At 44.5% G+C, this 12987-nt stretch overlaps 1 protein-coding gene across 1 annotated transcript in view; it reads right to left on the bottom strand.

Moving 5' to 3' along the window:
• DNHD1 (dynein heavy chain domain 1) overlaps positions 1–9181 on the bottom strand; it is a 64220-nt gene extending 55039 nt beyond the window's left edge. Inside the window, exons 1-3 of the mRNA XM_053662832.1 lie at positions 9157–9181; positions 6983–7751; positions 3495–3668 (exon numbers count right to left, since the gene is read on the bottom strand). Coding sequence (XP_053518807.1) covers positions 3495–3668; positions 6983–7751; positions 9157–9181 — 968 coding nt within the window. The remainder of the gene's footprint in view (positions 1–3494; positions 3669–6982; positions 7752–9156) is intronic.
• Positions 9182–12987: the final 3806 nt, after the last annotated feature.

Here is a 12987-nt window from a genome sequence, read left to right as displayed (position 1 = left end):
CACAGGGCCAGGAGTTAGGGAGTACTCCCCTCACCACTAATGGCCACTGCTTCTTTAGGGGGATAGTCTCTCATTCTACAAATATTTATTAAGCCAAGTACTAATCAGGCATTCCGCTTACAGCAATGAACAAGAAAAGTCCAGTTCCCAACTTCATGTAGTTTAGTTAAACCATTGATCAAGTTCCCCTTCTGTCCAAAGACTGTGACTGGAGATGAGGACACAAAAATTACTACATAGTCCTAGCCCTCAAAGAACTCATATCCACTGAAGTATTAAGTGATGCCAGAGAGTAATGGGGCAACTGAAGATCTTCCACCTGAAACACAGCAAGTTCTACAGTGAATTAATCATTTACCCCTTCCCAATATATTCCTGCACTGGATCATTCATTCACTCAACAAATGTTACTGATTTTGTACTCTATGCTAAACTGTCCCAAACCTTGAGGATACATTGCTAAACGTTACAAACAAAACCCCTGCTCTAATAGAGCTCTCAACCCACTGGAGAAGGTGGCAAACTTAATAAATGGGGTGGGGAGGATATTGGCAATGCCACGAGAGGAGGGAGTGCAGTTTGAAGTGGGGTAGTAAGGGTGGAGAGGTGGTAGTGGAGCAAACACTCTAAAGAAGTGAGGGGATAAATTATTCTGTAAGCATGAATCAAAATCTAGGCTAAAAATTAATAAATGCAAGCACACTGAAAAAAACCCTATTATATGGCCAATAAACAAAATCAAACAACAAATGTCAGGTTTCTACTGGCTGATGGCGCACTAGAAATTTGAACCAATACTCCCCCTTGAGGAGTAGAAAAACTGGGCAAAATATCTGGTTACAATGTGAAAATCATCCATACGAACCCATCAGAGAACCTGCAAAGTAAATCCCCTTGGGCTTTGGGTTGGGAACCTAGTTACAACATATGTTAAACCAAAAAACACCCCCCTCCTTGCTGTAGATCCTAGGCAACTTCTGCTACTTCTGCTCTTTCTGAGTCTATTGACAGCTCAGCTTTTCCTCTCAGTGTTTCATGAGTGTAGAGTAAGCCAGGCACACAATTGCCTGTATTGGAATCTATAGGGGCCCGTTTGGGAAAAAGGCTCCACCAAATGTGAAACTTGCTTCACTGGGTTTCTTCCTTGGCAGATGCTGGCCCTGACATTGTTCACTGCCCTTTCAGTTCCCTTGCTCAGGGTTTCTTGTCTCTCTATTTGCCTAATTATCTTTGATTGTGCTGCTTCTCTGATGATGACTGAGCTGATAGTTTAAAGCCCTAAGCTTATAATTTTCCCTCTGTAAGATTTCCACCGTGGTCACCTCTTCTCACATGGCTCTACTGTCATTACTGCCAGGCAGTCAGGTGTAGCAGCCGCTAGGCAGTTCATCGCATCCCACCAAAAGAGATAACTCAATTATTTGTGGTGGCACTGTCACTGTGTCTTATCTCCCATTAGCAAGGAGCTCAATACTGTTCAAGGCCAAGTACATTTTCAGACCAATATCAGAATCCTATATTTAAGGTTCGTTTCCTGGGACTGGTCATGATACCAAGTACTGTACCAGTCAGTGATGTCCAGGCAGGAAAACTGGAACCACACTAAGCATTACAACAAAGTGAATTCAATAGAAAGAATGTGTATTTAAAAAATATTTTATTGATTTATTCTTATGAGAGAAGGAAGGGAGAGAGGGAGAGAAAGATCAATGTGTGGTTGCCTCTCACACGCCCCCTACTGGGGGACCTGGCCTGCAACCCAGGCATGTGCCTTCATTGGGAATAGAACCAGCAACCCTTTGCTTTGCAGTCTGGGTTCAATCCACCGAGCCACACCAGCCAGGAGTAAGAATGTGTTTTTCAAAAGGTATCAGAGGACTGAGAAAGCAAAAAGGGAGTACTAAGGTAGCACAGAGGCAATAGCTGCAGGAAATGGATGCCAGTCCCAGAATTAGAGAAACAAAGGGAAGAAGTTTGAGTTCTTAGAAGCTATGAGCATGGAGAAGGGATTGTAGAGTTGGAACTTGAATTTCTAAGGGGATGCTTCCTGGCTGCTACCAGTACCTAAGGATTTGGGAGGAGAAGCCTTGCAGAGTTGACACTCAGAATTCCGATGGAAAGGTGTCACCTGGCTGGTGTTGGTACCTCTCGGGATCATGAAGAGGCTAATTCAGCAAGTGCCTGCTGCTGCCAGTGTGAAGGACCATTTGTGGGGCAATGCTGACAGGAGGAGCAAACAAAGGAAGGAGAAAGTCCCTGCTCCTCTCCTGCTGTCTAGTCTCCTTCTAGCACCCCCTCTTAATTAAACCTAACTGGGGGCAGCTGAAAAATAAGAAATAAACTTCTCAGTCTTAGCTGAAGTATCACAAAGCAGAGAGAGAAGAGTAAAATTAGAGCCAATCACAACGGCTTAATAATTGTCACAATGTTCTCAGGGAATGTTTGCTAAATGAATTGATTTTTACATGAATGGATGACACTGATATATAGTGCTACCTAAGTCCAGGAGAAAAAGTTCAGTGTGTACAGCAAATGAAGCTCTCTGCAAAGATGTATCTGGTATTGCTTAAGGTCACGGACTTTTGAATTAAGGCAGTCCTAGGTTTAAATCCTGTTTCCACCACTTACTTGGCTTTGGACAAGTCACTGCACCTCTCTATTCATCAGTCTACTCATCTCATGTATGGAAATAATAATAGCACCTACCTAGTAGGTGAGGATAAAATAACACATCTCACATGTTTATTAACACAGTGCCTGGTATACAGAAAAGTGCAAGTAATGGTAGTTATTATTAGTACTTCTAATGGAAGAAAGTGAATAAATGGCTCTCCAGTCAGTGAGAAGAGGAGATTTGTTTATATAGCTCCAGAGATAAAGCTAGAACTGGGAGGTAATTGTTTAAGGAGAATAGATGTGGCCCTGGCCAAGTAGCTCAGTTGGTTAGAGTGTCATACCAATGCACCGAGATTGTGGGTTCGATCCCCAGTAGGGCACATAAGAAATCAACCAATGAATGCATAAATAAGTTGAACAACAAATCAATGTTTCTCCCTCTCTCCCCTCCTTCTTTTCCCTCTAAAATCAATAAATAAAAATGTTTTTAAAAAAGAGAACAGATTTTGGTTCACCCTAAGGAACAGAATACTTCAGGAAACAAAACTTCCCTGACACCATACAGATTTAAACAAACTCCTGATTCATGCTTTGGAATTGGAAAAAGTTGCATTAAATTCCTTTCTGAAGTAATGACCAAATGCTTCTGTTATTCTAGGACAGAATAAAGAAGACAGAGCAAAAAGTAGAAGAGGATGACTAAGACAAAAGACTCTGAGGCTGCAGTAAAGGGAAGAGGGAGGAAAACTGGGAGACGGAGGAGAAATGAGAAAACAGAGGAGAAAGTGCAGGGGAGGATGGAGGATGGAGAGGAGGAGGGAGAGCAGCGTGGGAGGAAGTCAGGGAGTGGAAGGAGAAGTCTAGATTTAGGCTCTTACCTAAAGTACCGACTAGGAGCCACATTGAGGTAGAGGAAGTGAATCTTCTCCAGGTGTCTCTCCCTCTTCAGAAGGGCCATCACCTGGCTGTCCAGGAGAGAAGTCTGAGGTAAGAGGCCAGGGCTGCTCTTTTGGAAGGTCTTCTTTCTGGGAACTTCAGAATCAAGCTGAGACCTGTATGAGAAGAAAATCAGGAGAGACGAGGCACAGCAAAGAAGTCAGGTGGCCACTGTGGGCCAGTGAGAGAGGCTAGGTCAGGTGCCTGGGAAGACCCGCGTCGGCACTGCCGGAGCCTTTTTACTACCTACGCAGCGACAGTGTTCACATATGGAGCAAATACATGTACGGCATGGCACAGATAGGAAACTATGTTCACATAGACATGCACAGTCAACTCTTCCCTGATAAGTGACTCATCATTCTGGATTGATTGTAATTACTACAAAATAAATATTATGTAATGCTGAGTAAAAGTAATGGGAATGCTTTTATTTTCCCAACTTACCACCTCGCAAGCCCACAGTCCTAGATTCCTTCTCTCTGGCAACTTCCCTGACTTTCTAGGTCTCCTGTCGTTGTTCCCATTATACCCACGTCCCAACCCCACCCAACCTCTGCATCCTATTCTTCTGGTTCTTCCCCCATCATCCTTCCACCTCCAGCTTCACATCCTTCCCTTTCAAGCCATGAGCCAATGCTTCAACCCCCTCAATCTTCTTACACTTCTAACATACCAGCCAACAAAATTAATATGAAAATTAATAATCTAAGAAACCAAAAGTTAATTGCCTAGACTGACGATTTTGGTTGGAGTGACCTCAGAGCGAACAGACGCGCACACACACACACACACGCACCCTCTGAATAATTAGATTTAACCAGTGAAAGTATACCTGTGTCATTAATTGACCTAAACCTAAATCAACAGAACAAATTACCCCAGGGATAACAGGGAAATTCTATTTTAAAGTTCATATCAGTCCTGGCTGATGTGGCTCAGTGGAACCAAGGGGTGGGTCAGGTCCCCAGTTTGGGACATGCGAGAGGCAACCAGTCCATGTATCTCTCACATATCGATGTTTCTCTCCCGGTCTTTCTCCCTCCCTTCCCATCTCTTAAATAAATAAACAAACAAACAAATAAATAAATAAATTTAAAATGTAAACAAAGTTCATATCAACAATAGGGTTTATGACCTGATGTGGGATCCAGACCTCTTAATAGTGTAACTGCTATTAAAGGTTCATTTCCTTAACAGTTAAAAGTCCTCTGTGATCTAAGTAGGTTCAAAAGATCACAGAACCAGGAATATTGGCTCCCCTCTGGGTTTCTGGTGTCCAGTCTCAACTGTGGGCTCACTCTGCTCCAATGTCTTAGTACAGGTCCTCAGCTCTCTTTCGCAGTGTCTGTAGCTGCTAACCAGGCCTCCACCAATCCGGCTGTGCTCCCAGACCCCTCCCTTCTCTGCCCAGAGAAAACTGAGGCTCTTAGCCATGAGCTAATTTCCTCAAGTTCAGCTGCATATTTACCTGTATTTCTAATCTTGCCCCCCAATTTGAGAAGGAGTATCCTTTCTTCTCTGAAAGGCTAATCCTTTCATTTGTGCTCTGGGTTCCTTATGCCCTATTCGTGAGGAATCATCACTCTGTTCCCTTTACCATTTACACGTCCTCTTTGCCAAATACATGTAGAACCTACCTGTATTTGCTCTGCATATAGTTATTGAACACCCACTTTTCCAGTGCTATCCTAAGGGCTATGAAAATCTCTCTATTCTTTTTTTTTTTTAAGAATCCTACCCACGCACCATTATTCTTTCAATCTGCTATCCTATTATCTCTCCCTTTCAAGCCTAGCTTCATGAAAGAATGGTAAAACATGATTTGCACTTCCTCACCTGTCCACTCTGCATGTATGACAACCTGGCTTCCCTCTCAACTTCCCTCTCAACAACTGGAGGGGTTCTCACCAAACTCCTCCTTGTTGCTAAATCCAATGAACATTTTGCGATTTTTCTTACTTGCCTCAGTAGCTTTTAACTATACTGACTGCTTCCTCTTTCTTGAAACTCTCCCTTTATTTCAACTCACCTCCTAATCTGCAAGATATTTTAACTCTAACCTAAACCCAAACTCCTCCAATGTGCTTTCCTCTAACTGTATACACACGCCAGAGGAGCAGCCGGAGGAAAGGCAGTACTCTTGATTTTATATAGAGTGCTTAGCACAAATTGTAATTACATGTTACCTGTATCAACTTATTTAACACCTATCTCCCTAACTAAACTATAAAACCCAAGGGAAGGGATTGTTCTCTTCAGCACCTAGCAGTGTCTGATATACATTACGGTATCCAATAATACTTATTGAGTGAATGAATGCCTATAAGATCAGTCCCAGAAAACTTCATGCAAATTAAGCTACATTAGCTAGGCCTTAGAGGTTTACCACCTGGTCCAGAGAGAAGGCAGAGGAAACTTGACCCCTTCCCAATATCTCAGCCCATTTTCACTTCAGTTATGTTTCCCCTGGAAAGAAAACTTACACTCAGGGCACAGTGTAAAGGGAAGTTGGTGTGGGTTAGTGAAGGCATAAGTTGTTGGCACTGGCCATCTGCCATCAGGGCCTCCAGGAGCCCGCCATTAGAGCTCTAAGGCTGCAGAGAAAACCTGACTAAGCCATTAGTTTAGAGCAAAACCTGACAAAGTCAAGTTTGATTAAAGGTAAAACTACCCTTCTTCCCAGAGAGTGAATGTGTCACAGACAGGCTGCAAAGCACTTAGAAAATCAGCCCAGAGGACAGGGAGGAATTCCAAGACTAGAGTTAGAGAACTCTCAGAAGAGGTCTCTGTTAACATTTTGAAATTCTGAAGAAAACAATTAGAGCCAGGTTTGGGCGGTGGGGGCGGGGATCATTAGTAAAAAGGCCAGGATACCCATATTGACAAGGCAAGAAGACCACCCTGGAAGGATCAAAATGAAAGTCCCATCTGGCAGTGCTGGCAACCCTAAGCTGCCTCAGCTCACACTGACATGAGTGGGAAGGCCCTCAGACAAACACTCACCTAGGAACATCCCAAGGGAAAGACCTGTACGCACCCAGCATCCAGTACCCAGCACTACTTCATCCTGGAGGCGAGGCTCAGGGATTATGAACGAATGAGAAAAAGAACTAAGGAGGCTTCCAGTACCACCTGAGAAAGAATTCTGGAAACTCAAGCTGTCTTCTGAAGCTTTGGCTTCCTCATAGCTGACTTTAGATTTTCATGAATTTCTGCATTTCCCTATGGGGATTAACACTAAAGCCACTGGGTTTATTTTGTAGTCAAAAAGGAAGAGAGGAGCAGCCTCACACCAGCTTGGCTTGGGGTTAAACTAATCCCTAAAATCAAAAGAAAGTTGGCTTTAGACCGAATGACCCAGGAAGCACCCATAAACTGGCTTCCTCCTCTCCTCTGCTCAAAGCCCCAGACTGGGACCCTCACTTACTTAGCCTTTCTTCTTCCAAAAGGCTCCTCCTCTGAGTAGTCAGTGCCACTGCTTTCATACTGTACAGGGATGTTGGTTGCCAGTGCCAAGGGCAGGAGGCTAAGGCCACCTCGCCACTGGGTCTCTTTCAGAGCCATCTCGGCACCGACGATACCCAGGCTGTGCTGCAGCTCGGGCAGAGTCAACGGTCGCAGCCATGTGGCCAACTCCTCCTCTCCTTGCTTCCCGCCCCTCCGGGCCTGCACAAAAGGGCATGCTGGGAGTGGGGGCCCATGTTGGAACCTCTGCTTCTGAAGACAGCAGTCAACATGGGACACACTCTCTAACAAAGAAGTGTCTGGGGGAAAGGCCTGGTCTATAGCGTCTAGCAGGTCCAGCTGAAACTGGGATTGGACCCATGGTGCCCAGTGGTGCAGCTGTTCCAGGAAGGGCAGCAAATCAAGGTGGCCCACTAGCAGCGCACGGTATGGTGGCAGCAGACGCAGCACTGAGTGCAGGTAGTGCCAAGCTGCAGGGCTTCTGTCCTGCAGCACAGCTGAGAACAGAGTCCGGAGTTCGGCTACCAGGAGCTCCAGTGCCTTCGGGATCTTCCTCTGTCCCCTCTGACAGCACCGAGACTCAAGGGCATCAGATGACAGCTCTTCAGAAGACAAGCCTCCCCTCCTCTCTGAGGCCAAGAAGAGCTGGGCATTCAGCTGCTGGCGAACTGACCTTGCCCACTGCTCAGGCTCCAACTGCCAGTTCCATGCTCCTGGCTGCTGGGCCTCACCTGCTTGGCCCAGCCCAGGAAAGGAGCAAGAGAAGGGGGTCTTAGGCTCTGGTCAAGGGATGGTCAGGGACAACAGGGTTGGAGGAAAGAAGGCCGTTAGGACAGGGAAGTGGGAGCTGCAGGGCAGAGCCAGACCAGCAGAGGGCCTCTCCTGGGACTCTCAACCCTACCTCCAGCCTCCCCCGAACTCTAGTAATAAGGCCACCCAGGACAGACGTAGGGACCCTCCAGTGCACTACTTCCTTCCCACCACCCAGGACACTGTCTCCCTCACCTGGCCTAATGGGTACAGGAGGCAAGGGAGGGGAAGAGAGACATATCTGTCGATGAGGTTTCATCAAGGAGTGCCTGTTGCAGAAATGAATGAACTTAGAATTGGGTCCTAGGCACAGACTCACTCTACTCACAGCCACCCACAGGCAGAGACACAGGCAGACACACGTATGACCACTTGTAGAGACAAACTGATACACACACGGAAAAAGCTCACTCAGAGAACCTTGGGGACAGTGCACAACCGTCACTGGAGTGGAGCCTAGCGATCTTCTGAAGAGATGGAACAGGTTGTTTCTCAGAGGCAGCAAAGCCGCAGTCCTGTCCGCCGCTGGGCTGAAAGGGCTGCTGAAGACAGAAAGCAGGAGGGGCAAGGGAACCACTGGGTCAGGAGGGGCGGGGCCAGGCTGGCAGGTGGAGGAGAAGGAGAAGAAAAGAGGAAGGAGGTGGGAAGGAGGGATCGTGGGAAAGCGAGAGGAGGGGACCTTCCCAGGGGCAGTGGTGAGCGCGGTCCCCCTGGGCAAAGGGAAGACCCTGATCTCGGGACTCATCCGCGGCTCCAGTGCCTTCCAGCGGTTAGAACGGTTACTAGATCCCTCCCGCCAGGCTCAGCGCTGACGCCTTGAGCACCAGAGCGAGAAAGGGGAGGGATCTAGTAACCGTTGGGATGCGGGGGCAGACCAGGGGGGCAGGGCCAGGCCGAACGTGTTGGGAATTCAAAGTCAGCTTGCCTGTGGCAGACAACAAACACGGTTGATTAGGAGAAGTGGCGATCCTGAGGGCATGTGGACAGATATAATCCTTACGCCTGTTTATCCAATCGCTGAGCGGCTAAGCCACGGCCAGGCGCCAAAGACATGTCATTGAGACCCCCCCTCTCTTCCCCACCACATATCCACCTACCCCATCTCAGCCCCCAAACCCTTAGTAAGACAAAATTCTTGATCACAAGAAGCTCAAAATTGGAGGTGAGGGGTAGAGCTGAATGAAAAAGAAAACAGAAATTCAGCAGAGCACCACCTGTAATCTGAATTTGCATATCCGACTGCTTATTTAATGTATCCATTTGCATATCTGACTTGCGTACTCAAAATGTCCAAAACCAGATTCCTAACTGCCCCCACAAAGGCACCTTCTTCTTTCACTGTCTTCCTCATCTCAGTAAATGGCAAGCCCATTATTTCCAGTTGCTCAGATCAAAACCTTGGAATCACCTTTAGCAGTACAACCTTGGTCTAAGCCACTATCACCTCTCAGCTGGATTATTCCCTAGCTTTCTAACCGGTCTTCCTGCTTCTTTCTATGCTTGATCCTACAATTTCTCTTTTCAGAACAGCCAATGACCCTTTTCAAACATAGGCAGATCCTATCACTCCTCTGCACAAAACTCACAAATGCCTTATTATCTCACTCCTTCAGGTGAAAGCCAGAGTTCTCTGGTGGCCCACAGATTGCTCTGCCTATACTCCCTTTTCCACTCACTCGACTCCTGCTGTGCCTGAATCACACCAAGCGCGCTCCCGCCTCAGAGCCTACATATGTCTCTAATAGTGTATCAGTTAGGAGACAGACAAGTCTTCTGTGGCCAGGTAACAATTACCACAAACTAAGCAGTTTGAAAACAACATTCATTTAGTATCTTACAGTTCTGTAGATTGAAATCCCACATAGTTTAACTGGGTTCTCTGTTCAGAGTATCATAATTGTGAAATCAAGGAGTTGGTTAGGCTGAGTTCTTGCCTGGAGGTTTTGGGGAAAAGTCCTCTTCCGAGCTCATTCCTATTGTTGATGGGATTCGCTTCCTTGTGGTTGTGGTTCCTTCCTGGTCATCAGCCAGGGGTCACTCTCAAGTGCTAGAGGTCATGGCCTTCCATGCTGAATGTCCTCTCTCTCTCTAAGCCAGCACCAGTCCTTCAAACCCCTCATGCTTTGCATCCTTCTGATGTTCTTTTCTGCAACCAGCTAGAGAAAACTTCCTGCTCTTAAAAAGTCCATGTGATTAGGTGAGGCCCACTAGATAATCTCCCTTTCTTATAGTAAGTATGCCATATAAAACAACCCCAATTACATAAGTAAAATCTATCATATTGACAGTCTGAGAGATAATGTAGGGTATGTAGACAGGGGGTGGGAACTGTTGGGGACCATCTTAAAATTCTTCCTACTGTACATATACTGCAATAACAGAAAGACCCCAAAAATACAATGAATAAAACATGATCAGTTTATTTATTTTTTTCTATCACATAACTGCCCAAGTATAATCACTCCAGGAGTAAAATGTCAGCCTTTTAGTTGTTCTGCCTTCTCCAAGAAAGTGGTCCTGGTCTTCAAGGTCCAAGAGATTTTACCACTATGTCTGCTAGGTCCCACACCAGCTAGTGAGTTGGGGAAAAAGAGATAGGAGAAAGCATACCCTTACTTTAAAGGGTACAGTCTGAGAATACATACATCACTCAATCACACAGATGCACCTAGCTTCAAAGAAAGCTGCAAAATTTAATCTTTATTTTCAGTGGCCATGTGTCTAGATAAAAGTCAGGGGTTCTAGTAAATAAAGACGGGGACAATGGATGCTGGGTAACAACTAACATCTTCAATTCCAGTGAACACTCTTCTTCCAGATGTGCACACGGCTCATTCCCTCCTTCCAAGTCTCTGCTCAGAGACCTTATTGAGTTCTCTGACCACCCAATAGAAAATAGCAACACTCTCCCTGCCTTCCTTATCCTTCTTAGCTTGCGTTATTTTTCTCCATAGCACTTAATATCATCTATTTATTTAATTGCTTGTCCATGTCCCCTGACTAGAAACGTAAGCTCCATGGTGGCAGATTCTGGTGGCTCTCTGCTCTCTCCCCATCCCCTGTGCTAGGCACCATGAGTAGGTAATCAGAGAGTATTTGTGGGGCAAATGCTTAAATGTATAGCAATCTTCCTTAGTTAGAAAGAGGACAGATTCGAGTCACACTGCCTGGAGTGAACACCTGACTTCACCACTTTCTAGTTGTGGGGTATTTTACCTGTTCCTTTTTTTTTAAATGATGATATTAGTATCTACCTTGTAGTGTTGTTGTGAGGATTAAATGAGTTAATGTGTATAAAATGCTCAAAACAGAACTTGGTGGATAATAAGCACTTGAGGTAATTGATATGTGTTAGCTATGTGCTTATGTTGTTTTTCACCGCACTCTACAAAGTGCTATTGACGTAATGGTGAACAAGCTATACCAGCATCAGTGACAGCATAAATAAAGGCATGGGCAACCCTTGGTGTAAAGGACAAAGAAGAGTCACAGAATCACAGTGGACTTTAAAGTTTAAGGCCTTAAACAAGTTTTCCAGATGCATAAGGATAAAAGGAAATTCTGTTCAGTAACCTCTACTGAGTCCTCAACACTGCCTAAAAATCTAATTGTTTCTTCTTTGTCAGTTCATTCTTCCATTCTGTGCAAAGATTATTTCAAACCTCCTGCACTCTCATCTTCCATTTTCTTCTACTTTCTGATAGCTTCACCTATTAAAAAATAGATGTTATATCATTGAGGGTTCTCCAGAGAAACAAAATCAATAGGATACAGGTATTCATATATATATATATATATATATATACACACACACACACACACACACACACATACACACACACACACATATATACACACACACACACACACACACACACATATATATATATATATAAATTTATTTTAAGAAATTTTCTCACACGATTGAATTGTTTGGGGCTGGCAAGTCCAAAATCTGTAGGGTAGGTCAGCATGCTAGAAACTCAGGCAGAAGTTAACATCTCAGTCTTGAGGCAGAATTTCTTCTCAGGGAAATCTCAGGTTTTGCTTGTAAGGCCTTCAACTGACTGGATGAAGCCCACCCACATTAAGGATAATTTCTTTTATTAAAGTCAACTGGTTATAGATGTTAACTGCATCTATAAAATACCTTCACAGGAATATCTAGTGTTTTAGGTCTTTTATTTAGTGTTTGATTAGTGTTTAGGTATTGTCATTAGTGTTTGATTAAATAACAGGGTACTGTAACCTAGACAAGTTGACACATAAAACTAACACAAATGCGATTATAAAGAAACTCTTTCAATATCCCCAAACTGAATAAAAAACTATTTAGATCTACTTTCATCCATTCCTCCCTCCTTTCTGTTACCAATAAGAGGTACTCCTTCTTTCTCTAAAGCTCTAGACCTTTGCTCTGGAACTATTCTCTTGTGCCTTCATTTACCCAAGAACTACTTACTAAGCATCATCTGTGATGGACACTATTTTAGGTGGTTACATCAGTGTACAAAATGATAACACTGACAAAAACTGCTTTATGGAGCTTACATTCCAGTGGAAGATAAAAATCATAAACAGACTGAGCAAACAATATATGATAGTACTATGGCAGAAAAACAGCAAAGGCTAAGTACAGATTCACTTCAGTCTCTTTTAATAAAAAGTCCTCTTTTTGTTATGTGAATAGTAGATTGAGCTGGGAGGAGACTGGAAGATGCTCATTCAACAAATAAGTATCAAGCACATATCACGTGCCAGACACTGTGTTAAGAATGCAATGGTGAACAATAGACATGGACTCTGACCTCATGACCAACTCTTAGAAGTGCTACAATCCCAAAACTTGAGGAGTTATGGGCACTGGATTCTGGAAAGAGATGTTCGAGGAGAGTATTTGAACTAAGCACTCAAGAATGAGTAGTTTAGTAGGTAGAGAGAAAGCATTGCAAGCCAAGAAACAGCAGGTAAAAAGGCCTTGAGATGTTAGTGTATGACAATAAAGTCAGAGGAATAGAAAGGCCAGTGTGATTAGATGAGGAGAGGGAGAGGGAGAGAGGAAGGTGTGGTTCAGCTCAATTCAACAAACAGTACTGACAGTCCAGTGTTTGAATCATTAGTAAGATAAAGCTGAGTTAGGCAAGAGCTGGATCATGC

Source organism: Artibeus jamaicensis, unplaced genomic scaffold (genome assembly GCF_021234435.1).
Source record: "Artibeus jamaicensis isolate MK-2021 breed Jamaican fruit bat unplaced genomic scaffold, CSHL_Jam_final contig_2962, whole genome shotgun sequence".
Lineage (NCBI taxonomy): Eukaryota > Metazoa > Chordata > Mammalia > Chiroptera > Phyllostomidae > Artibeus > Artibeus jamaicensis.
This window is presented reverse-complemented; position numbering and strand designations above follow the sequence as displayed.